The sequence below is a fragment of the Agelaius phoeniceus genome, chromosome 2 (genome assembly GCF_051311805.1).
Source record: "Agelaius phoeniceus isolate bAgePho1 chromosome 2, bAgePho1.hap1, whole genome shotgun sequence".
NCBI classification, from domain to species: domain Eukaryota; kingdom Metazoa; phylum Chordata; class Aves; order Passeriformes; family Icteridae; genus Agelaius; species Agelaius phoeniceus.
Window position 1 is genome coordinate 102,388,876 of NC_135266.1, and position 25,532 is coordinate 102,414,407.

At 55.3% G+C, this 25,532-nt stretch overlaps 2 protein-coding genes across 3 annotated transcripts; one reads left to right on the top strand and one right to left on the bottom strand.

Annotated features, from left to right (window-relative positions):
* The first annotated feature begins 1,285 nt into the window (after window positions 1-1,285).
* On the top strand, window positions 1,286-14,707 carry ARRB1 (arrestin beta 1). 2 transcript variants are annotated; one of them, XM_054654887.2, is made up of 16 exons: window positions 1,291-1,710; window positions 6,947-6,977; window positions 7,572-7,632; window positions 8,032-8,076; window positions 8,438-8,634; window positions 9,199-9,258; window positions 9,378-9,445; window positions 9,888-10,023; window positions 10,103-10,187; window positions 10,278-10,350; window positions 10,672-10,809; window positions 11,004-11,087; window positions 11,284-11,307; window positions 12,155-12,225; window positions 12,598-12,649; window positions 13,283-14,707. In XM_054654887.2, exons 1-16 carry the CDS (start codon window positions 1,691-1,693, stop codon window positions 13,392-13,394), a joined length of 1,257 nt encoding a protein of 418 aa, XP_054510862.1. In that variant the 5' UTR covers window positions 1,291-1,690; the 3' UTR covers window positions 13,395-14,707. The 2 variants fall into 2 exon arrangements, with proteins under 2 accessions (XP_054510863.1, XP_054510862.1); XM_054654888.2 differs by lacking the exon at window positions 11,284-11,307 and having other exon boundaries at window positions 1,286-1,710.
* Window positions 14,708-18,291: 3,584 nt separating this feature from the next.
* WDR73 (WD repeat domain 73) lies at window positions 18,292-24,119 on the bottom strand. Its single transcript, XM_054654848.2, has 8 exons — window positions 24,034-24,119; window positions 23,891-23,958; window positions 23,431-23,519; window positions 22,718-22,806; window positions 21,568-21,635; window positions 20,729-20,902; window positions 19,280-19,654; window positions 18,292-18,694 (listed from the first exon to the last, which is right to left on the bottom strand). Exons 1-8 carry the CDS (start codon window positions 24,072-24,074, stop codon window positions 18,456-18,458), a joined length of 1,143 nt encoding a protein of 380 aa, XP_054510823.2. The 5' UTR covers window positions 24,075-24,119; the 3' UTR covers window positions 18,292-18,455.
* Between the last annotated feature and the right edge of the window lie 1,413 nt (window positions 24,120-25,532).

Genomic DNA, 25,532 nt, shown 5'->3' on the forward strand with positions numbered 1-25,532 from the left:
TTCATTCCCGCCATACAGCTAAGGAGCGATTTATTATCCAAAATCAATGCACCACTTTCATCCCAGCCCAGTCTGACAGCTTTTGGGCACTTTATACCCAGAGGAAAAGTCCCTGGAGGCTTTGGTGCTGGCATGCTCTGGCACTCCATGAGCTGTCAAAATGGGGGTGAAACCCGTGAAAAACTGCCCAAACTACCAAATGCCTCCATCCTGCTCCAAGCGCCGATTCAAGTCCTGGGATTAAATCCTTTAATCCTCCGAACTAGTCCCAGAGCAGGGTTTATGGTTCCTAGCCAGGAGCTGCCCCACTTCTGCCTCTGCAACCGACGGCTCTATGCCCTTAGGTGACATTCCTGCCTGGATCCGTCAGGTACCACGGCCTTCCTTCCAGACCCTCACCGCAGCCTCGGCCCGTCATTGCTTCCTGTCCTTTTGTCTTGGCTGATCCCTACAGTGGGGAGCAGGTTTCCCCAAGGATGGGGTAAAGCTGCCCCGTGGGTGGGGTGCAGGTGTCCCCACAGTGGGCACAGGAGACATCGCATGTCCATCCTCGGTCCCCTCCATCCACGACGGCCGTGGGGGGCAGGATAGGAAGGGGATGCTCCAGCTGGGGATGCACGTAGCACTGGAATCACCTGAAGCCCGTTCCCAGCGGGCTGCTCCGCGACAGGAGGCAGAGAGGGCGGGGACGGACGTGTTCCTTCCTGCAGGGAAGGCGGATTCCATTGGAGAGGGGAGGGACACCTCGGGGGCGGGGAGTTCGCAAGTGCGTGTGTGTGCGTGGGTGCGTGCGCCCGTGTGCACACTCTGTTTTGTGTACACGTGTGTGTGCGCACACGTGTGCATGCATGTATGTGCACGTGTGCGTGCGTGAGTTCACGCGTGTGTGTGTGCATGGCGCCTGTATGCAGATGTGTGCGCGTGTACGTGCAAGTTGCGTCCCTCTGCCCACAGACACTTTGTACTGACACTCCCGCGTCTGTGCTCACGTACGTGTCTCTGTGTGCGCTCAGACGTGTCTCGGCTGACACGCAGGTCCCCGTTCCCCCACGCGTGTCCCCAGGATCACACGCGGGATTCCCCCCGCTGTGCCCGCGCGCAGCCGCTGGGGGGCGCCCCGAGCCGCGCGCGTGCTCCCGCCGCTCCGTGTGTGTGTGTGCGCGCGCACTGCCCCACACTCTCCTACCCCCTCACCGCCTTCCCGCCCACCCCGTGTCAGCCCGGTGCCCTCCCCCCCGCCTCCCCGTATCCTCTCCCCGTATCCTCTCCCCGCCCGTGCGGCCCTTGCGCGCCGCCGCCCCCGGCCCCGGGGCCGCGCCGCTCAGGGGCGGGCGGAGGCGGCGGCGGCGGCAGCGTCCGCACCGGAACCGGGACGGGCCGAGCCCTGCCGAGCGGCTCCGAGCGTGTCCGAGCGGCTCCGAGCGGTTCCGAGCGGCTCCGAGCAGTTCCGAACCTGCCCGAGCGGTTCCGAGCGGCCCCGAACCGGCCGGCGTGGCGTCCGTCCGGGCCGAGCCGAGCGGTTCCGAGTGTTTCCGAGCGTGCTCGAGCGTTTCGAGCGGTTCCGAGCGGGCCCGAGCAGGGCCGCACCGGGCCCCGCGCCCGCCCCGCCGCCGCTCCCTCCACCATCCAGCCAGTAATTTTCCAAGCCCAGCCGGCGCTTCTCGGCTGAGCCCGCAGGATCGGCGGGGCCATGGGAGACAAAGGCACCCGGTGAGTGAGGACCGGGACAGAGCAGAGCATCCCGGGGGGACATGCCCGGCAGTGGCGGGGGAGGGGTGGGACAGGCGCTGCCTGTGCCCTGCGCTGGAGCTGGTGGTCCCCTGAGGTGGCCCCGCTGCTGGGATATGGCGCTCCCCGAGCGGTAGTGAGAGCACCCGGAGATCGGGGGCGTCACTGCTCCCTCCCCATCAGATTTGGAGCCTGGATGGATTTGGGATGGGGGAGGCTGTTGTCATCGCGGTGACGCCGGGGGACCCAGGCCCTGATGTCACTCCCGGCATGCGGCACAGCTGGGGGTGTCAGGGAGCACGTGCCGGCCCTGGAACACAGGGACACGAGGGCCTGCGACGCCTTCATCCCATGGGAATGCTGCCATGGGGATGCTGTCTTTTAGGGGTCCCTGTGCAGAGATGGATGGGGACACCCCTCTGTGCTCCCCAGGGCTCCAGGTGCAGACGGTGGCAGGACCTGCTGCACATCCTGCAGGGGGCTGTTGGGATTTGAGGGGAGCTGCAGGGCCCGCGGGGCTGCACATCCTGCTGGGAACTGCTGGGATTTGAGGGGAGCCGCAGGGCCCGCGGGGCTGCACATCCTGCTGGGAACTGCTGGGATTTGAGGGGAGCTGCAGGGCCCGCGGGGCTGCACATCCTGCAGGGAACTGTTGGGATTTGAGGGACAGCCTGATGACCCCTGCCAGCCCTTGCAGGGAGGCCTGGGGGTGTGACATCCGCTCACAGGTGTGACATCCTGTGACATCCGCTCACCGGCTGGCCCTGGCAGAGTGGTCAAGGAGTTGACACTCCCATTCCTTGCCCCAGTCCCTTTCTGCCCCCTTAGCCATTAATCATGGGGGAGCAGGGATTTCAGGGTGCTCCTGCTCATCCCTCAACACCATGGCCCTACCTTTGCTCATTCCCATGTCCCCTTGGCAGCAGGATCAGGGGCTTCGGTGCAGCCTCTGCTCCCCCCCCATCATGGCCACGGCATGAAAGAAGGATGAGGGGGTCTGGACTGCCTGGGCAGAACCTTCCAGAAACATTGCAGCGTTTTGGAGTGGCAGGATGGGAGCTGTGGGTGCCTGTTGAACTCATCCAGCATTCTGGGAAGCGGCTGTTGCTGCTGCTGGCCTGCTGCTGGGTGTTGGTGCCCCAGCCATGGCTGACAGCATCCGCTTCCTCCTTGCTCAGTATCCTGAATTCTTGAGAATTTGTATTGCGCTCCTGGAGCCGGCGGGCAGCCCCACAGATCAGGGGGCTGGAGCAGCCACTGGGTTCCCCCCAGTGTCTGGGTGCAAACCCCAGGATGCAGCCAGATTGGCCTGCAGGGTTTTTCAGGTGCCAGGGGGAGCTTGGTGAGCAGCATTCCCATCAGCAGGCGTGCCGGCAGGAGAGGCATGAGCTGATCTTCTCCCTGCCTACGCAGCGTGTACAGTGGGAGCTGGGGGAGGGTGAGGGGGAAAGAATTAGGCTGACAAATCCCTCTTCCTTTCCAGTTTGGATCTCCAAACCCAAATCCACTGGGTTTGATCAGGAGGTTCAGCTGTGGGAGCTGATTTACTATCTGATTTCCCCAAAAGCCCATTTTTGCTGATTCCTGCTGTGGCACCCCACTTTTCTTGGGAGTCACCAGTGGGAAGAGCTGGAGGAAACAGCTGAATTGGTGGCTGTTGGCACCATTGATCACCTTTCCCTGCTTTTCCCACTCAGCACCCAGCCAGGGCAGCTGCAACCCCACACAGGATGTGCAGCTACTGGAATTCCTGGCTGCTGGGATTCCAAGCCTGTGGCTTGAGGGTGGCTTCCTGGTGGCTGGGAAGTGCTGCAGTGGTTCTGGTACACCAGAGCCCACCTTGGCTGGTATTAAGCACCCCTTGCACCTTTCCTCTGGCCCAGCAGTACCATCCAGCCCCTCTGCAGCATTCCACCACAGCACTTTGCTGCTAGGGGGTGACCCTCACCCACCGCCAGACCTGCTGCTCAGTCCCTCCACCACGCCATTTATCCCCCTAGATGAAGCCATAGGGTGTGGGAGCCAGACAGGGATCTCCACTGGGAAGAGAAAGAGCCCTAGAAAGTGGCCCAGGACTCCTGCTTCCTGGATGTTGTTTGGAGAGCAAACTCTGGTAATAACAGCAGGATCCAGACACATCCCGGATCCCACAGCTGAGGCGTTTCCTTGCCAGGGAAGTTGGTGGAGCTCTGACCCAGCTGGGAGATGCTGCTGCTGACCCTGGGAGGGGGTAGATGATAGATAGATAGATAGATAGATAGATAGATAGATAGATAGATAGATAGATAGATAGATAGATGGATGCAGCAGAGATGCAAAATGCAGCATTGGCATGCTGTGGCATGCTCTTGCTTTGGGATTGGCTGGCATGGTTCTCCAGGCTTATCCAGGCACAGCTGGCATGGAGCTTCTGGCCGCCACCATGGGGTTGTGCCGGTGTGTATGATGTGGTTGCTGGTGGTTCCATTATCCCTGGAGGTCCCTTCTAACGTGGCTCTAGCTAATTAGATCTGCCAGCCAACCTTGTTAGCATGAGGGCTGGCAAAACCCCTGAATTCTCTGCCCTGGGTTCAAAGGCAATCAATGGTGTTGCCATCAGATCCTGTTCCGATGCCTAGGGGAATTAAATCCTCATAAATCTTCCAATCAAGATCCAACAGACCCCACTAATAATAGCCCTGGCTGGGTGCCTAACAAGCTCATTAAGGGATGGGATCCATGGCAGGGAGAGGGCAGGCGGGATGGGATGTGGCTGTGTGGCAGCGTGACAGGCTCAGGGGGCACTGGGACTGCCAGCCCATGGCATGAGGCCCCGAGCCTCTGATGGGCAGCAGGGAGGCCACTTCCTGCCTCATGTCTCCAGGATTTCGACACCAGGAAGGGCTGGAGGGGGAGGGAAGGCTTCACACTTCCTCCTTTCCTCCCTCTAGATCCGGAGGCGGGTGAGGGTCACCCCGTTGGCAGCAACAGGCCAGCGTGTCCCCATGTGCCCCTTCCCTTCTGTCGCTGGTGCTGCAGGGGAGGTGTGAGCTCCTGCAGCCGTGCTGTGGGGCCAGGCAGGGCTGCTGCACCCACAGGATGAGGGCACAGCACGCTGGTGTACCCACAGTGGGGAGCCAGCCTGGCTCCTGCATGCACAATGTGCAGCTGTGCAGCTCTTGCCTTCTGTGGAGCTTCTGCACCCATACCTGGGGCTTCTGCACCTGCAGTGTGTGGCTCAGCAAGTCTCGGGCTCCATGGGGCCTGCTCCAGTGTGGTGCCAGCACGAGTATGTGCCAGGCAGGGTGGTGAGGAATGGCTTCCTGCAGCACCTGCTGTCAATCTCACTCGCACTGGGTTCATTAGCAGCTCCGTTAGTGCCTCCAGGGCTGGCTGGGAGCATCACCCGTGTCTCAGGGGCTGGCAGTGGCACCCACTGAGCCTCCAGCCCTGGCTGCCTTTTCTGGGGCTTCTCAGCACACCTCAGGTTGTGATCCAGCATGCTGGACCCTCTTTGGGGTTTCCCCTGGGAGCTGGTCTGTGGGGTGTGGGGTGACAGGCTGTCAGGGGATGCTCCTTATCCTGCTCTGAAGTAATGCCTCATTAATTACCCATGAAAATCCTGCTGTTAGTTGCTCTGGGCTCTCAGGAGGATGCATTCATTGCCCCTCCATCCCTGACTCTGGAGACTGATCCTCCCATGGCTTTCTAATCCCAGAAACTGTGGGGTGCTGATGCCCTTCCATGGCAAGTTGAGGCCTTTATCTCCCCAAGTTACTTAATTGGAGCAGCATTCCCATTAATTCCATCTTTCTTTGCACCAGCACAGAATCACACCTTCATCAGCAAACCCTCATGACAAACATCCTACTGTGGAAATGCTTTCCCATTTCAGCTGGGAAAAGTCAATCCCCCAACCCCCACAGGGAAAAGACATCCAGGAAGAGCCAGCAGGATGTTCCTGATGCTCCCAGTGGCTTGGGACAGCCAGAAGGATGTCCCCAGTATTTTATGTGTGTGGCAGAGGGTTCCTGTGGCTTATCTGGGGACAAGGGAATGAGGGCCCCCAGCCCCCACGCTCCCTTATCCAGACCAGATCCTGCTTCCTGGGCAGAGCCTGGCCAGGCTGTGCTGGTCCCCATGGCTCTCAAGAGAGAGGGATGTGGAGACTTGGGCGTGCAGGAGTGCACAGACACACATATATGCAGGGACACAGGGAGGTGGGGACAGAGCATTTCAGGGATATGGGAGTGAGGGGTGTGCCCGCACATCTCCTGATGCATCCTACCCCATCGCTGGGGTGGTGGTCACCCCCAGGCTGGAACCCAGCAGCTGCTGCCTTCCCTGCCTGCCCCTTGGCTTGGTGTGGGCAGCTGCAGGCACTGGGGTGGCTGAGGGTTCATCATCCACTAGCAGCCTTTGACATTTTGGCAGAGCCAAGCAGCTGCCCTGGGAAATTGGGTTTTTTCCAGCCTAAAACCACTACTAATCTTCCCGGATGGTTTTAATGGAATTTAAAGGCGAGGAAGGATTATCTGAGGAGAACCCATTATGGGTGGCTTTGTGCCAGGGCAGGCTCCAAAAAATCTGGCAGCACCAGGCACCCTACCTGCCTCTGCCCACTTCCTGCCTGCAGCAGGCAGGCTGGGAATGCTCTGGCATTCCCCAGCAGTGGCATGTTGGATCCACATCCTTTCTCCCATATCTCTGTGGGGTGTTCCAGAAGGATTTTGGGAGTTGAGAGGGGTGTCTGGGGGCTAGTTCCATGGTTTGGAATGGGAATAAAAAGCCTTGGGGACAGGAGCACCCAGACTTTTCTTGATTCTCCAGTGGCTTTGGGATGCATCCATGTGAGGTAATGGTGAGATGGGTTCATCCCATGGGATGCTCCCATCCTGTGCATGCCTTGACCCCATGGTCCCACACGCTGTGCCCAGGGCCAGGTGGATGCTGGGGTGCTGCTGCCTTTCACAGTGGTCTCTGGGCACCATCCTCAGGTGAAGGGGTGGGCTGGGGTCCTGATGCCTCCATTATCTAAAGCTGAGTCCTGGCAGGGGTGCTGAGGGTTGGATGCACCTGGCACCATGGGACTGTGCCAGTGGATGCTTCTTCCCCCAGAGACCCTTCCTGAAGGGGAGAGCTGGACAGCTCCATGGGCAGGGAGCCAGGAGCAGAGGGGGGGTTCAGGGGTGGAGGGTAGCCCTTGCTCCAGCACTCACCCCCCTTTGCTGTTTTGCAGGGTGTTTAAGAAAGCCAGTCCTAACGGGAAGGTAAGGGGGACATGGTGGGGGAAACCATGGGGTCACAAACATGGCTGGGAGTGGGGGTGGGCATGTCACTGAACCCTGTCTGCCTCAGCAGAAGGCAGGGAACTTCCCTGCCCTTCAGGAAGGGAAACTGAGGCACAGTGGGGCTGGCAGGTGGCTTTCCCAAGGTCAGGGGTCAAGCAGACAGGTTTTGGAATGCTGGGGTGCAGATGACTCTGCCTGTGGGGGTTTTGGGTTGGGCAGCAGGAGCTGATGCAGAAAACCTTCAGCCTGGCAGCTGCCTGCCCTGAGCCTCAGTTTCCCCATCAGGAGAAAGGTGAGAGGGTGACACTGGGGGGCTCATCCCTGCCTGACAGTGGAGTACAAACCCCTGGGGTGCCACCCAAGAGTCGCCAGATGCAAAGTGCCTCCAGCTCTGGGGACATCTGGAAAGGTTTCAGGCTTTCACTGGAATGGGGTGGGATTGGCTTTTGGCTACCACAGGGACAGGGTGACACTGGGGATAATGAGCAATATGGACCCCAGTGGGTAGTGACAACATGGGGGGCCCTGGGGGGTCTGCTCTGTGCACCCCTGACACCCTGTTCTCCCCTGCAGCTCACTGTCTACCTTGGGAAGAGGGATTTCGTGGACCACATCGACGTGGTGGACCCCGTGGGTATGTGGTGGCAGGAAGGGGACCTCAGTTGTAGGGAAATGCATGCCAGGGTGGGCTGGGCTGTCTGTGAAGGATTTTGGGAAGCAGAAAACAGTTGATTTGGGATAATATTCATGTCCTGCTGTGGCTTTGCATATGCCCTGGGTGTGGTAGGTGCAGACTGTCCCTGCTAGCAATGTGTTTCCCAGGCCCCAGCTGGCAGCTTGGAGGTGATGACTCTCTGTGTAAAGGGGGTGTCATGTCCCCCCTTAACTGTGCTGGTGTCCCCCCAAACCCTGCCTGTACGTTCCTCTCTAACCCTACCAGCATGTCCTCTGACCCTGCCATTGCATTCCCTGACCCTGCCAGTGTGTCCTCCCGTCCTCGTGGTGCATTTCTGATCTGGCTGTTCCATTGCAGATGGAGTAGTGCTGGTGGATCCTGAATACCTAAAGGAGAGAAAAGGTAATGTCTACCCCTGGGGCCACAGAAGTGGCACTGCCCCAGAGTGTTGCTAGCATCCCCATGCAATCCTACCCAGGCACTGGCATCTCTGGCCTCTTTGGTGACAATTTCCAGCCCCTGTCCCCACGACAGATTCCCTGTCCTGTGGAGAAAGGGGGTGCTGTGGTGGGAATCCGAAGGCACAGCTGGCTGCTGAAGCCTCATCTTCTCAACATGGCATGTCCTCAAGCCACCACTACTTCCCAGTGCTGGTGGCACTGGCATGAGCCAGGATGCCACCTTGCCTTGGTGCCCCCATGCCATGATGGTTCCCTCCATGACGCACACCCTGCTGCCAACCTCCCCTTGTCACCCTCTCCAGTCTTTGTGACGTTGACCTGCGCCTTCCGCTATGGCCGAGAGGACCTGGATGTGCTGGGGCTGACCTTCCGCAAGGACCTGTTCGTGGCCAACTCCCAGGCCTTCCCTCCGGTCCCCGAGGACAAGAAGCCCCTGACACGGCTGCAGGAGCGGCTCATCAAGAAGCTGGGCGAGCACGCCTACCCCTTCACCTTCGAGGTACCGTGCTCTGGGGTGCTTGAAGGGACAGTGAACCCTTTGGTGGGGACATCAGGGTCTCATCTGGCCCTGTGGGGTCCTGCTTGGGGTTTATCTGTGATCAAGACACAGCTTTTGGTGGTGGATCTTCAAACTTGTGAGCAGAAAGTAGCCAGCAGTAGGGAAACTGCCAGTCTGTCTCAGCACCAGGGGGGTCCATGGTAACACTGGGAATCCATGCCAGCACTGGACAGCTCTGGCAGGGAATGGGGTGGGGGTAGACCACCTGCTCCTCTGATTTCCCCAGCACAGCTTTGGCAATGCTGGCCACCCCCTCTGGAGCTCTGTGACATTTTATGGTGCTCAATCCTATGGCCTCAAAAATATCCCTGATGCCCTGATTTCTTAAAATCCCCAATTAATTAAAACCCTCTAAAATAATGTATTTTTGTAACACTTTGGGATTTGGGAAATGCAATAGTAAAATGAGGAAATCCATCCTGAATTTCCCTCTTTCCAATGTGGATAGGATAGGGAAGTACTGGTAGCTCCCCAAAAAGCTCCTCACCCTCCTTTCCCTTCCAGATCCCCCCCAACCTGCCTTGCTCCGTCACACTGCAGCCAGGCCCAGAGGACACGGGGAAGGTAAGGTCCCCCATGTTCCCATGCCACTAGGCTGTGGTGAGTGGCCACTGCTGGGGTCACCTCTTTGGGGAGTCCAAAGGGGTTTCTCTGCCTCCTTCTCCCCCCTTCCTGGTTTTCAGGCCTGTGGAGTGGACTACGAGGTTAAAGCTTTCTGTGCCGAGAACCTGGAGGAGAAGATCCACAAGAGGTAAGCAGAGAGGATCCATCCAGCCTGGATGGAAGCAGCATCCTCCTGGTACTGGCAGCGGGAAAGGGGCACTGCAATTTGTTACCCACCTTGGGTGAGATGTTTTCCAGAATGGGATAGAGTTGTCTTCCAGGAGGGGGCTTGGATGGAGATGTTTTCCACGATGGGGCTGGGATGGAGGTGTTCTCCAGGATAGGGATGGGTCAGAGAACATCTTGGGGCTGGGATATCCATCGCTGTGCAAGGAGCCCAACGCTTGCTGTGGGCAACCTGGCCTGGCCGTAGGGCTTTCCCCTTGTAGCTCTGGTGGGCATCCAGACAAGAGCTTCCATGGCATCCTTCTGTGCCAGCAGGCCAGAAGAAAAGAGGGATTTGACCCAGAATGGGCCAAGAGAGAGGGTAGCTTGCGGGCAGCCTGAGTTCTCCTCTTGTCTTCCCCCAGGAACTCGGTGCGCCTGGTGATCCGTAAGGTCCAGTATGCACCAGAGAGACCCGGCCCCCAGCCCATGGCAGAGACCACCCGGCAGTTCCTCATGTCAGACAAGCCACTGCACCTTGAGGCATCCCTGGACAAGGAGGTGGGCAGGGACTGGGGAGTATACACTGGTGGGGTGACCCTGGGGACCTCACCATCCTCTCTGTTCTGCTCTCCTACAGATATACTACCACGGGGAGCCCATCAGTGTCAACGTGCATGTCACCAACAACACCAACAAGACCGTGAAGAAAATCAAGATCTCAGGTGAAGAGTAGGGCCCCGCCCCACTGGTGTCCCTGTTCCCATCCCTGTGGGGGCCTACCCTGATCCCCATCTCGCTGTGTCTCTCCCCAGTGCGTCAGTATGCTGACATCTGCCTCTTCAACACTGCCCAGTACAAGTGCCCAGTGGCTGTGGAGGATGCTGAGTGAGTACTGGCTCCTTGGAGCCCTGGAGACCTCAGGGGGGTCTTGGAGGAGCATTGGAGGTTTCCTGCCCCAGTGCAGCCCCACTGGGATGTTGCACTTGGAAAGCAGGAACCAGTGGGAGGAACAGGGAGATGGAAACCTTTTTTCTGATAGCATCTTGGGGACATCACCCTCTGTGGCCTCCAGGAAGGAGATGTTCATCAGGCTGTGGCAGGGATGGGAATATGTGGAGTTCACCAGGCTAAGATGGAGATGTCTGGGGTGGCCTGTGGGAGCTGTGGATGTCTGGGGCCCTGGCTGACCTTGGAAATCATCTCCAGTGATATGGTGGCCCCGAGCTCGACGTTCTGCAAAGTCTACACCCTGACCCCCTTCCTTGCCAACAACCGGGAGAAGCGGGGCCTGGCACTGGATGGGAAGCTCAAGCATGAGGACACCAACCTGGCCTCCAGCACACTGTGAGCCCCTCTACCTCCCAGGGCTCCTGTCTCCCCTGCAGCGTGGGGGCAGGACCTGGCCCTGGTGGGCATCCAGCCCCTGCTCCAGGGGTGATGCTTGGGGTGGAGGAGATCCCACGGAGGGACCTCCAGGAGGACAGGGGGCTGGTCCCATGGATGTTCCCTCACTGATGCCCCCCTGCCTCTTCCTCCAGATTAAGAGATGGAGCCAACAAGGAGATCCTGGGCATCATTGTCTCCTACAAGGTGAAGGTGAAGCTGGTGGTGTCACGAGGAGGGTGAGTGTTGGGCACCCCCCCACGGTGCTGCATCTCCTCTCTAACCTTGGGACTGGTCTGTGCTGCAGGTGGGGCCCCATCATCCTTAAAGCTCCCCTGGGACTAAGCAGCATGGGTGGGACAAAAGGTGTGTGGGGGTTGTGTGTCCTTGGGAGGGGACAGTGACTAATGTGTTGTATCCTTTGACTCATGCCAGCCTGCTGGGAGACCTCGCCTCCAGGTAACACCGCACTCCCCCCAGTGCCCCCCAATCCTCACTGCACCCCCTCAGCCCCTCAGGGTGCTACCTGATCCCTTGCCTGTCCTGGGAATTCCACTGTGTTGGGGATGCTGTCTCACCTAAAGCAAAAAGCCTGGCAGAGGTGGGGCTGGGGTGATGTGGCTGGGAATGCTGGCAGGGTTTGAATTCTGCATCCTCCTACTTGTACTGGAGTGAGAGGCCTGTGGGTGCTGCTGGGGAGAGGGAGCAGGGCACAGAGGTGGCTCCGTAGGGCTGAGCATCTCTGGATGTGGGGAGGCAAATCTCTGGGGCTTCCTAGGTCTTCATCCTCACATCACTTCCCTCCCACAGGGAGGTCCCTACATGGACCGTGTGACTACTCGTCCTCTTTTGGGACACTTCTGTCTGAGCTCTATCCTACCTGCCCCTGGGGCAGCTTGTGGCTGTGGTTAGGCTGTCATGCCCTGATGCCACCATGCCCACTGAGCACTGGGAAAACTTGGTGCACCTCCTGCCATTCCCATGGCACTGCTGGCTGCAGCCTAAGCTCAAGGGATTTTGGATACCCCCCCACAGCTGCTAAAGACAGATTTTTGTCATGCTGCTGTCCCTCCTGATGCCCCTCTGCTTCCCAGGGGGCCTGTGCTGATCCCCCACCCTGGAGTCCAAGCTCAGCCAAGAGGCATGAGAGCTGCTGAGCAGCTCCATGGAGATTGACACAGGGGTTTGCCCAGCTTTGTGGTCTCTACAGCAGCTGTAATGGGGGTGCTGTTCTCCTCTGCAAACTTGCCTTGCTCTACATGTAAAGTGCAGGCAGGCCTGTGCTTTACCCTGGTGTCTCTTCCAGCGACGTTGCAGTGGAGCTGCCCTTCACGCTGATGCATCCCAAACCCAGGGAGGAACCAGTACACCGGGACAGTGAGTGTCTGTCCCTGAGTGACAGGGGCAGTGTCCCTGGGGGTGGGTGGGGCAAAGGGAGCCAGTGAGGCTGCATGGAGGGAGATCTTGGCTCCTGTTGACCCTGTTCACAGGGCCTCAGCGTTAAAATCATGGGGGTGCTGCCATCACTCCAGTGTAGCCAAACTCCAGGGCGGGTTGCATCCACACACTGGAAGTGGTGATGACCCTAGGGGAATCTCAGCCATCCCAGTGGGATGGCAATGATGGCAGCAGGGGGGGTCTCGCCCACCCTGGTAGGAGGGCAGAGATGATCCTGGGGAAGGTGTCACCCACCTCGGTGGGATGGCGGTCACCACCCTGTGACTAATCCTGTGTCATCCCTTTGTTCAGTTCCAGAGAATGAAGCGCCCATAGATACAAATCTGATAGAGCTTGATACAAAGTAAGAGACTAAAATACACCCCTCCCCCAATTCCCACATGTCCTGTGGGAATGTGAAACATGGCGGTTGCATGGCATCCCCCAGTCCTCTAACACCTGCTGTGCCATGGGATTGGCACCTGTGATTAACCCCACGCATGTCACCTGTAATGCATGACGCGTGCTGTTCCCCTCTCTCTTCTCTCCTCCTTCGCCCTTCCCTGCATGGCTTTCCAAAAAACAGGAGAAATTGCAGTAAGAGGCCGGTGGGATCGTGTTGGGGGTGCGGGAGGTTGTTGCCACAGCGCTCCCTGGGCTGGTGATATGTTTGGGAGGTTTTAGGGTACTTAACCCACCCAGCTACTTTCTGCTGGTCTGCAGTTCCCCCAGAGTGGGACAAATGCCCATGGCCCTGGTAAAGCTGCACCTGCTGGGGAGCTTGGGGGCTCTTTTTGGGGTGCATTGGGCAAGTATTAATAAGGCTTTGAAAACCAAGACTGTTTGCTAGGGATGGGGAGATTTGGGGCCCCCTGAGCTGCTGTAACATGGTGGCGGTGCAGGTTGAGCTCACTGGGCAAGATGGGACAGGTTTGTGGGACAGGAGGTGTTTCACCTTGCACCCCACCTAAACCCACTTCCCTTGTGTCCCCACTAGCGATGATGACATTGTGTTTGAAGACTTCGCCCGCCAGCGACTGAAAGGCATGAAGGATGACAAGGAGGATGAGGAGGAGCGGACAAATTCCCCACAGCTCAACGACAGATAAGCGAGCTCCCCCCAGCTCGCCACCCTGCCCCAGGGACACCCCTACATTAGGCTGCTTCTCTTTTCTATAATTAATTAATTTTGTTTTCTACCTGTACTGGGAGCCTACCAATTGCCCGATGGCCACAGGACCTATACCCGTCCAGCTGTGCCGTGTTGTCTCTTCATCCAGCTGCCAGAGCTGCTGTTTCCCGTGCAGGGCACGGCCAGGGAGGTGCTGGAGGCAGTGGGGCTCACTATAACTCCGTCCCTGTCCAGCCTCCTGCCACTTACTAGAGCCCTTTACTATGAGATGCCCCTTTTATGAGTTTTATATAAGCCCAGTCTCAACACCAGTTTGCTACAGGGAGGGGGGTTGCAGCAGAATTGTGGGGGGGTGTTTTTTTTTAGGCAGCCTTCTTATGGGAAAAGGCACCTGTGCACTTTGGTGTCCCTTCCTTTCACCCATGACCAATGCCCCTCTGTCCGGCCCTGCTGCATGTGTTCCCTCCCTGGGATGCACGAGCCTGGCTTCGACTTTGGCCCCTGCCCCAGCTGCTCCAAACAAAGGGGGTGGGCAGCACCTGCCCTTTTCTTCCCCCAAGTCCCCCCAAAGTGGCCAAGCCCAGGGGTCCTCTCAGCTGCATCTGTTTTCACACCAGTATAATCTCCCTGGAGGAAGCCAGCTCAGAGCTGGGAGCTGCTGGTGCCAGGTTAAGGCAGCAGAGGGGACCCTGTGGGTCTGTGCCATCCGCCACACACTGCTTGCTCTGGGAGAGGCATCAAATGCCTCTTCACAGCCATGGCAGTGTTGTGGCCGAACAGCCTTGTCCCCCAGCGGGATGTTGCCAGGGATACTTTTGTCCTGCCAAGCTGCAAAGCCCCCCTGGTTGATGTTTCGCTCTGCCTGCATGGGATCCAGCACCTATTTGGGGGTAGGGGAGAATCAGGGCTTTTGCCACCCTAATCAGTGTTTTAACAGATGCTTGTACCTCCTGGATTGGTGGTGCCTGGACCTCCCCCCTCCAAGGGTCCCTGGTCTCCCACCACTCACTGAGAGGCCATTCCCACTATTTATTGTGCTGTTGCAGTCAGCGTTGTCATCTGAGAGCATTTTGTAGGGATAGCTCCATCCCCCCCACCCTGTTTGTGGGGTGCTGAGCTGAGCCCACCCCCCTCCCCCCGTAATTTTTGGGTAAAGCTGATGGGCAGCGTGGTACTTCTTTTTGTAAAGTGGTTCCTTTGTACTGATCATTGATACCTGCTGCTTTGGTTTCTCCACCCTGTCTGTGATGTTTCTGTGTTCTGTCAAATAAATTATTCTAGTTTATTAAACTCAGAAAAAAAAAAAAAAAAAGAAAAAAAGAAAAAACAGTAAAATACAGTCCCAATACCTGGACACTTTTGTTGGCTAAGGATGGGGGGAACTGGCACAGGCAGCAAGTCACAGAACCATAGAATGGTTTAAGTTGGGAGGGAAGCTTATCCAGTTCTATCCTCCCTGCCACGGGCAGGGACACGTTCCACTAGACCAGGTTGCTGAAAGATCCATCAAACCTGGCCTTGAATACTTCTAGGGATGGGGCAGCTTCTCTGGGCAACCTGTGCCAGGGCCTCACCACCCTCACAGGGCAATTTTTTCCCTCCTGCGCAAGGACCAGGGAGCCGCAGCTACCTGCCCTGCTCATGCCACCCCATCCCTCCATGGGGTGATGACAGCCTCCCTGGTGTGCAGAGACATGCAGAGGAGCCAAGGAGGAGATGAAGGATTCTGTATCCCACAGCAGGGACTGGGCATTATTTTGGATATGAAATGCATGGTCATGCAGTACTTGATGAGCACAGGGCACTAACAACCTGCTTGTTAAACAAGCCATGTCCAGTCTGTGTCCTGCTGAGGAACTGCTCAGAGCTGATTGTTTTAATGATCACAGAATCATGGAGGTTGGAAAAACCCTCTAAGATCATAGAGTCCAGTGGTTCCCAGCCCTGCCAAGGCTGGGATCATATCTCCATAGACCACATTAAAACCACAGACCACATAAACCATATCTCCAAGAGCCACATCCAAACATCTGTTAATGGTGCAGGGAGCTTCTTGAGCTTCTCATCCCCTTTGAGAGCAGCAGGAGCCAGTACTAGGGAAATGAGCTAAGTGACACCTCCATTTATGGACCTGAATTTGGAGACAGTCCCTCATAGAAGGGCTGTGGTTTGTCCCCTCACAGTCAAGGAAGAAGAAACCCTGCTTCAAGTTGTGCCAGAGGAGGTTTAGATTGGATATTAGGGAAAATTCCTTCCCTGAAAGGATTGTTCAGCCTTGGCACAGGCTGCCCAGGGCAGTGGTGGAGTCCCCATCCCTGAAGGGATTTAACAGATGTGTAGATGTGGCAATTGAAGACATACATAGTTTAGTGATAGACTTGGCTGTGTGAGGGTAAAGATTGGACTCCACGAACTTAAAGAGCTTTTCCAACATGAATGATTCCATGATTCTGTCTCCAGCTGTATTACCTTACCCAGGGGTTAAAACTCTGTGGCCTCAGTGAAGACAGGCCTTCTGGAGGACCTTTCCATGGTCCCAGGGAGAGCAGGGGTTGGACACATTCATGTCCCATGTAGCTTGATCTGCCCTTGCCATGCTGATGCTATGGGGAGGGAGAGACTGTCCCTAAGTTGGTTCACTTCATGGGTGTTGGCATTTGTGCCAGAGGCTGTCCCAGCCTTCCCTGCCAAAGACAAATCTGGCTCCAGCAAAGCCAAAGTCTCCACAGTCACACAACCAGACTCTTACTGCACATGGACATTGCCAGGGACTCCATGTGGTGCATTCCTGAGAGCAATGTCCCTACTGCCCAGCACAACTCTCCACATCCCTCCTATGTGCATAATCCCTTCCCACAGCATCTGTGAGTACTTAATATTTTTTATATCTCCAGTCCTCTGTCAAATCTGGTTCAAGCTGGACAAGAAGGCTTAAGTTATTTTAGGAAAAAAAGGGAAGTTTAGATGGGTACAAACTGAGCTATTGCTTAAGCCCCATTTTGAAAGCCAAGCAAATTCAGTTCCCTGTCCTCACTGCACTATCTGCATCACTGTGATGAGAGAGGGGTCAGCCCCTCCACATGTCCCAGCAAAGGAGGCAGTCAGCAAGAGGTAGCAGGGGTACTGGGAAGGCTCCAGTGGTCTTCTCTCTGCCTCAGAGCTCACCTCTCCAAGGTGAGACCCTCCCTCTGTGTTTCCCCCAGGAAGGAGGAACTGCACAATCTGAGTGCGCCTCTGCCAAATTGCCTGCTCCCAGGGGTGCCTGAGGAAAACCCATTGAGCTCCAAGATCCCTCTCTGGGAGCCCTTCATGTCTGTGTACTACACACTGCCCTCCCTGGGGCTGCTACAGGTCCCAGTCATGGGGCAGAAAGGCCACCTGCTAAACACAGGACCCTGCAGGTCTTGGTGCAGGGGAAGGGCATGCTTGGCTCTACCAGAGCCAGAAGGAACTGACTCAAGAAAGAGCAGATGGAGAGACTAGAGAGCCAGGAGCCCTCCCTGCTGCCCACACCGGGGCAGAAATGCTCCCAGGCTCTTGTTCAGAACCCATTTCCCCCAGTTCAGCTCTAGCTCAGCTGGATTGGTTTTGTTGTGGACCCCTGGAAGCACAAAGGATGCTCAGGCACTCATGCAGGACAGCTCAGCTCCTCTAGGACTCAAACAGGCTTTTCCTTTTGTTGATTGCTGGTGACACAGATCCATGCCTTTAGTAACTGACAAAACATTACCATCTCCAGCCTTGGGCAGGACACGTTGCCCCTGCTTCACATGTGGCTAGGTGGAGTTTTGGGACGAGCAGAAATGCTCACATGGCTTGTTCTGGGAGAATGAGGCCAGTTCCAGGCTCAGCTACCAGGCAGACAACTGTTGCCATGGCACAGAATGAGTCAGTACAGCACATTCCCAGTGTAAGGTTTCCCCGGGTGCCCTTGACGTAGAGATTTCACCCCCATCTCACCTGTCTTCAACCCCTCCTCACCTCAGCCAACACCCAAGCAGAAGGGAGCCTTTATGCAGGCAGGTTGTTCCTCCCAATTAACACCTTGGTAAAAGTGTGAGTGTTGCACGAGCTGCAACACAGCCCAGGAAATCACATCAGTTTGATCAAATCTAAACGTGCAGCTGGTGGGAAAAGAGCCAAAGGACACCAATGCCTCATCTCAGACCAGGTGCTCTCAGGATCTAGAGGGGGAAGGGCAGAGTTAGGAGTAGGCTGTGGCTGGAAACGTTGTTCCTGTTCCTTTTGCAGGCTGCAAGCAGGAACACAAGTGGTCACACTGAAACTTCCTGAGCGGAGGTCACTGCTCGTGAAATACGAGCACGTGATAAATGTCAACACCCCTCGGGGGTGCAGCTTCCACTTGGTGCTCTGGGCCTGGAATACAGTGGGTAAATATCCCACAGAAGAGCCTGTTTCCTCAAATTCCTGGGTTTTTTTTCATGAAATTGGAGAATGGTTTGGTTTGGAAGGGCCCTCAAAGCTCATCCAGTTCCAACTCCCTGTCACAGGCAGGGACACCTTCCAATAGACCAGGTTGCTGAAAGATCCATCCAGCCTGGCCTTGGGCACATCCTGGGATAAGGCAGCAGCAGCTTCTCTGAGCAACCTGTGCCAGGGCCTCCCCACCCTCACGGGGAAGAATTTCTTCCCAACAGCCATCTGACCCTGCCCTCTGGCAGTGTGAAGCCATTCTCCCTTGTCCAATCACTCCAGGCCTATGTCAAGTCTCTCCTTTTTGCTCCTCTCCCTTCCTGCAGACATGACACAAGCCTATGATCAAACAAGAGCAGGATGTTTTCTGCCAGCAGCAGAAACACAGGCAGAACCACAAGCACAGCTCTCATCTGAAGGCTGGTACACAGGAGAACAAGTAACACAGGCAAAAATTTTTACTATTATTAAAATAGAAATTTTACAGTTGTTCTGCTCACTGCAACAGTCTCCAAACAGTATCTGCAGGCAAACACACACACACACTGCAGCCCACGCAAACTACAGCAGAGGCAGGAAATGCCCCATCTCACCAAAACACCACCTACCCACACTTCCCACAGGGCTGAACCCAGTCCCAGACGTGCAAGGAACCATCACTCGCTGCTGACAACAAAGTTCTGGGTTTCTGCAGATGCCACGTGTGCACAGTGACCAGGGGAGGGTCCCTGCTGCCACCTGCTCCACCAAATATGTGGCCTTTGTGAACGAAGATGGGCTCTGCTTCCTTGCCAGAGCTGTCCCAGCTCTGTGTGTCATACACATGCACGGTGCCATCAAAACCTTGGAAAAAAGGGAATTAAGAGGATAAAGAAGGAACACAGAGTGCAGAAATTAACTGCTTTGGTCTAGTCCAGCTGGGCTCAGGATCACCTCCCAGCAGGAACAAGGAAAAATGGCCCTGACTAGAAACCTGTGAGAAGAGAGCAGCTCTGCCTCTGAGGAGAATATCTCAAAGAAACAGCTGCTGCGGAGAGCCCAGACCAGATCCCCAAAGTTTGTGGACTTATGGGTGTGAACATGCAAGGCTCTGGTCAAGAGGCAGCCTTGCTGCCCAGCTGGCATTATCAACGCTGTAGCCTGCAGCCAGGCTGTGACTGGCACTATCAGGCAGTGCTTGTGGTCAGCTTGGGGCCTTTGATCTCACAGAAGGGCAGCAGGCATCTTCCAGAACCCACCCAGGCCCCTTCCGGAGTTGTTGGAAAGAGGCAGCTTCAGAGGACAATTAGCTGGCATCTCTGTTGGCTCCAGGGGCAGCACTAAAAAACCACCATGTCACTGGGAGTTTTAGGTGGAGTGAACTATCCTTCACAAAAATATAAATCAACAAAGCACCCAGAAAAGGAGATCTCCGCCCTAAGCACCTACCTGAAACAGCAAGGTAGCCTTCCAGAGCAGGAGCCCAGGAGACGCACAGGAACTCCGCACCTGAGCCGGGAGAGGGGACTCTGGCCTTTGCCAAAGCCAAGAACTCCGAGGTTTTCCTGAGGTCTGTCAGGGCCAGGAGCCCCCTGCTTGAGAGGCGAGCCACGGGCTGGGAGCTGGGCTCGGAGCCCTGAGCTGCATGCCGGGTGCCCATGCACCAGTGCTCGCTGCACGGCGCCGAGGGCGCTGGCACGGCCTCCACGAGGCTCTGCGGCTGTCGGGTGTCGGCCAGGCACAGCCGGCCCGTGGCACAGCACAGGAGCAGCAGGTTGCAGTCCAGGAAGGCCAGGCTGCCGAGCTCCTCGCTGCCTCGGGAAGCTGCAAAACAGAGGCAGGTCTCAGGTCCAGTGAGGAGCACTTTCAGGATTTCTGTGCTGCAGTATTGCCTGAGAAAGAAAGCAGGATGGATGCTCAGGAGTAATGTGTCCAGCTCCAGGGCCTCCAGCATCAGAAAGAGTGGAGCTGCTGGAATGAGTCCAGAAGAGGCCATGGAGAGGCTCTGAGGGCTACAGCCCGTCTGTCCTGGTGACAGGCTGGGAGAGCTTGGAGTGTTCAGCCTGGAGAAGAGAAGGAGCCCCTGCCAGTGCCTACCGAGCTCCAAGAGAGCTGGAGAGGGACTCTGGACAAGGGCCTGGAGTGACAGGACATGGGGGTATGGCTTCCCACTGACAGGGGGCAGGGTTAAATGGGATACTGGGCAGAAATTCTTGTCTGTGAGGGTGGTGAGGTCCTGACAAGGCTGTCCAGAGAAGCTGTGGCTGCCTCATGCTTGCAAGTTGGAGCTACCTCATCTAGTGGAAGATGTCTCTGCTTATGGCAGGGAGTTGGAATGAGATGTGCTTTAAATGTCTCTTCCAAGCCAAACCACTCCAAGATTCCGTGAGTGCCTCTGGCACAGGGACAGTGACAAACAGACCTTCCTTTTCCTCAGTGCTGTGATACTGCCACTGGACACACACATGCCCTCTTCCCTCCCCAGCGATGAGCTCTGTGGGGACTGAGTCTCACTGCACAGGTGAAGGCAGAGTCCCCAGATCCCCAAGGAAACCAGACCTGCACCCAGCACCTGTTGTAACCAGGCTGTCACCTCCCCTGTTTGGGACAGCACACACAGCACCCCTAGTTCTCCACACTGAAACTATCTGCAGGACTCAGGTGGTGCCCAGATTTGGAGCAGAAATGTGAGAAATCAGTGTGATGTGAGTGGTAAGCAGCTGGAGATGGACCTGACCATTGTCACCTCTTTCCTCAAGACAATCAACTTTTACCAAATATCTTTATAACCACTTGCACACGTCCAAAAGTACCTGCTCAGTGAAATGTTTGCTACTCAAGCAATTAGCATTGCTTTACCCAAACTCCACCTTTCCAAAAGTAAGACATTAGACTTGCCTTGAATAGCTGCTGTGTAGACATTTTTCCTTGATTCAACCTCTGTTATTTGGACTCTGTCAAGTCTTGAACCATGAAGGACCCATGGGGCTCTGGCTGAAATGGTGGCAATTTTAGCCCAGGACTGCCCAGTGCCATTTTCTGTTGCTATGGTGCTTACAGATTTAATAACATCTATTAGGAAGAGATAGAAAGAGATGTAAAACACATTGAGAATCAAGTCATCCATCCAATTAAGCTGCTTCACAACAATAGCTCACAAAGGTAAAACTGACCTACAAAACCAGTAAGAAACCTAATTGTGCCTAAAGCCTTCTTCAGGGTAAAACACTTTTCCAACTCATCCAGCAAGGACTGACAAAATGCTGAGCAAAATGAATGAAAATTTGTGAATCAAGATGTTTATGATCAATGAAGAAGTTTTCTCCTTCTTTTGCACCTCCTTTCTGGTGGTTTACAAGTATTTCCCAGTAGCAGCCTCTCTCTTTTTGAGAGAAGGTGGATCACAGGCTATCCCAAAAGGCTGGATGGAGCTGCATTTCTAACCATTGGGGTTATAAGGGGACAGCATGCCAGCTACATGCAGTACAAGCCTACTGGGATAGGCCTAAACATATTGATTCTCTGATGAGCTTTGCGCTGTTAACTCCAAACCACCAAAACTGGTGTAGATCCTCATCTTGTACCCTTCTCCAGCCTGTGCCACACAAGTGTGGTCACTCAGGACAGGAAGTGGCACTCCTCTCCTCATTTTTGACACACAGGAAGAAGGGGAAGCTAGAGATGTGAGATGCAACAACAACTGCATTGGGAAACTACTTGAGCTCAGAAATCCTTACCAGAGTCCTCTGCTGACACCTGCCAGACCTGGAGGGAGCTGTCGGGTGGGCCACTCGTCACCAGCAAGCTGAGAAAACAGAAGAATCTCACAAAAGAGGCTCCTCAGGAGCAGAGAACAGCCTTGTTTTCCCCAGCCTGAGACAAATTGGTCTGCTGCTCCTGTCAGCAGGAACTCCTGTCTCTGCTTGGAGCAAAGTGGTGGCTGGAAGGACCATAATCCCAGAACTCCTCATGCAGGGATGCTCCACACAGCCCATGCAAACACAGTCCCAGGCAAGAGCATTTATGAGGATGCTTTATGAGGATCTGCTGAGTAGTGGCTGAGGGAGCTGGGGGTAGGGGGGTGCTCAGCCTGAAGAAAAGAAGGCTCAGGGGGCATCTTTTTGCTCTCTACAACTCCCTGTCAGGAGGGTGCAGCCAGGAGGGAACTTGGGTGCTCCCAAGGAACAAGGGACAGGACAAGAGGAAATGGCCTCGAGTTGCACCGGGGGATGTTTAGGTTGGATATTGGGAAAATTCCTTCCCTGAAAGTGTTGTCCAGCCTTGGCACAGGCTGCCCAGGGCAGGGGTGGCGTTGCCATCCCTCGAGGGATTAGAAGTTGCGTGTGGCACTTGGGGACATGTGTGAGTGGTGGGCTTGGCAGTGATAGGGGAATGCTTGGAACCAATGATCTCAGAGGGCTTTTCCCACCTAAATGATTCCGTGATTTAATTATCACATTTTCCAGAAGGACTAGACTGAGAATGATCCAGACAGCCCCAAAGTAGTCAGTGGGGATTTGTGTAGGAAGAAACGCTGAACAAGAGATCAGCCAGCAGTATTTGTTTGGTCTAAATCCAGAGCAGGAAAAAAGCTCCTGAACCTGCACACACAGGGTCTTGCAGAGCAGTGGCACCAGCCACCAGTGTCCTACTCTGCTGCTGAGCAGCTCCAAACAGTGTCAAATGCCAAAGGAAGGGAAGGTAGAGCAGGAAAACTCTACAGGCCTCAGCTGCTCAGAAGTGGGGTAGGGAGCAGTAACATCAGCAGTTCTTGGTATGTAACTGGCCCAGACTCACACTGGTCTTAGAGCAGGCAGGATTGACCAGCTGGGTTGGGAAGAAGGCATGGAAAAGGAGTTTGCTCTGGGAAGGACCTGGTGGTCATACCTGGTGTCTGGCACGTATTTCAGGCTGTACACTGGGCGCTCTGAAAATCCACCACATTCTACCTTGAAATCTCTCTCTGGACACAGGCCCTAGAAATCAAAGGCAAAGCCATTTCTTCACATAGTGGTGCACAACTTGTGCTCAGTTATCACAAAAAATGACAGAGACACGAGGCAAACTCTTGCTTGGTATAGCTCTTCTCTGTCCAGTGCTGCCTTTCTCAACAGGTGATATAGGACTGAAGGATCCCAAAATAGTCAGAGAGAACAGAAATCTGGAGAAAGCTGCTGCCAAGAGCTCTGCCTGTGTTTGTTGCCATCTGTGCACATCTGGCTCAGGAGCTTTCTACTTACCCAGTAAGGGGTAAGTAGAATATGTCCAGGCAGGTCCCCCAGGCCTGAGCTCCTCAGCAAGCCCCTTCTTCACCTGGCTTGCTGTCCTCATCTGTTCTCTTTCCCCATGAAATACTTTCATTCACATACCTGGAGATGAAGTGTCCACAACCCAAGCTGTCTGCAGAGCAGCTGCAGGATAACATGACTGGATGACAAACAGGTGACTTATGTGCTTTTCCTTTCAACCAAAGCTGCTCAATCCCTGGCCATGCCCTTGTCACAGCAACAGGTAACAGCTCATGAAGGCCACCAAGTCCTGGCTTGGTCTCTGAAAACATCAGGCCAAGGAGGTCAGAGAGGTCTGGCTGCAACACTCACCTGGGTCTCCTTTGTCAGCAGCGTTGGCGGTGGGATCAGCTGCAGGATCTCGTTCCCATCACACTGTCCATACCCGGCTACACAGACACCTTGGTGGGGTGGGCATGAAGAGCCAGGAACACAGTGAGCGCTGCCCCCCTGCCCAGCCCAGCCCACCCTCCCTGAGACAAACCCGAGTTACCGCCAGTCCATGGACCGCCAGGCCCTGAGCTGGAGCCCAGGCTGAGCCCGGAGCAGCTCCAGGCACTCAGCCTCCCTTCTGGGCTCCTGCACCCTGGCCGCCCTTCGGGACCCGAGACTAGCCCAAGCCCAGAGCCTCCTTTCCCCCTTCTCCCGCCACTAGGGCCCCGGCCCGGCCCCTGGGCCTCCTCCTTTCCTCCGGCTAGCCACGGGCCCCGCACCCCGCCAGCCTCCGGCCTGGCCCCTCTCCTCCCCTCAGCGCTCCCCGCCTCGCACTCACGGTTCCCGCGGGCCCATTCGATGAGGCGGGTGGGCGCCTGGAGCTCGAAGGTGTGCAGGTCGCGGTACCTGCGGGGAGAGGGCGGCTGTGAGGCCGGCGGTGCCCGGCTCGGGGCCGGGGGGCGGGGGCCGGGGGTCCCTCACAGTCGCAGCGACTGCAGCAGCCACTCGTCCGCCGCCTCCATGGCAACGCCCGCCCGCACGGCGCGCCCGTGACGTCACCTGCCGACGCGCGGCAGTGACGTCATGGAGGCTGAGGGCCGCATATGGCGGTGCGGTAGCCGCGGGAGGCGGGGATGTCAAGGCTTACCTGGCTTCCTTCCTCTGGCATGGGCAGGGACACTTTCCACTAGACCAAATTGCTCCAAGCCCCATCCAGCCTGGCCTTGAACACTTCCAGGGACGGGGCAGCCACAGCTTCTCTGGGCAACCTGTGCCAGGGCCTCGCCATCCTCACAGCCAAGAATTGCAGCCCAATATCCCATGTAACCCTGTCCCCTGACAGTGGGAAGTGTGAAAAATGCGTATTTTATGATGGGCTTTTCGCAACTATTAAAATGAATATTATATGTGTTATGTTAGAAAGTTATGTTATATTCTCTTAAGTAGTATGTTAAATATAGTTTTAGGTTATAATGTTAAAATAGAAAATATGCTATGTAGGATACTTTTTTTCTAAAGAAAGGACTCGCACCAGATAGCACTCACAGGACACCTAAATCTTTCAGAGAAAGAGAATTTATTGCTCCATTATCAGGAAAAATGAACTTCTTTCTGCCTCACTCAGCCCTGAAGACGTCGTCGGGATTCAGAGAAAGAAGTTGACACTGACCAGACAGAATCCTGTGTTTGAATGGAATTTATGCATCATGTATGAGGTGTATGAATATGCAACGGGCTATTGTTTTTAAGGGTTAATCCTCTGTTAATGGGTGTCCTTTTTTGGGCTTATGCTGCCCAGAAAAAGGTACCTGGACATCTGTAACTCTTTGTTTCTATTATCCTAATCCAAATTGTCCAATTTTTTTATTACTCTAACTATATTGCTATTTTTATAATCATGTTATTACTATTAAACTTTTAAATTTTTAAAAACATGTGATTGGCATTTTTCACACCTTGAAGCATCTCCATGGCTTTCCTGGGCTTGCCACACTAGCTGCATGTCCTCATGTTTGGGTTCCCAGAACTGGATGTTTTACTCCTAAACATAAAACCTGTTTTCCCCCTTGTTCTATTGCTCCAGGCTTTCTCCTTTTTGTTCCTCTTCCTTTTGGTCTGTTTTCTTTTGCAGACATGACACAAGCCTATAATCAAACAACTGCAGGATGTTCTCTGTCAGCAGCCCCAGCCAGAAACACGGGTACAGTCACATCTCTCATTTGCCAGGTCATATCCAGCTCTCCATCTAGTGGAATCTTCAATGCTTCATGTTTGAAATTCCTAGCCCCTTCCATAGCAGGAGTTTGGAACAAGATAAATTTTAAGGTCCCTTTCAACCCAAACCATTTGATAGTTCTGTGTGCCAATGGCATCTTTCAAAAAACAAGCATTAGGTGCCTTCAACTGAATGCAGATGAGTCACCTGTTCTCTAATGTAAATATGTAAAATTACAAGAAAATAGAAATCTGAAGTGAGTTAA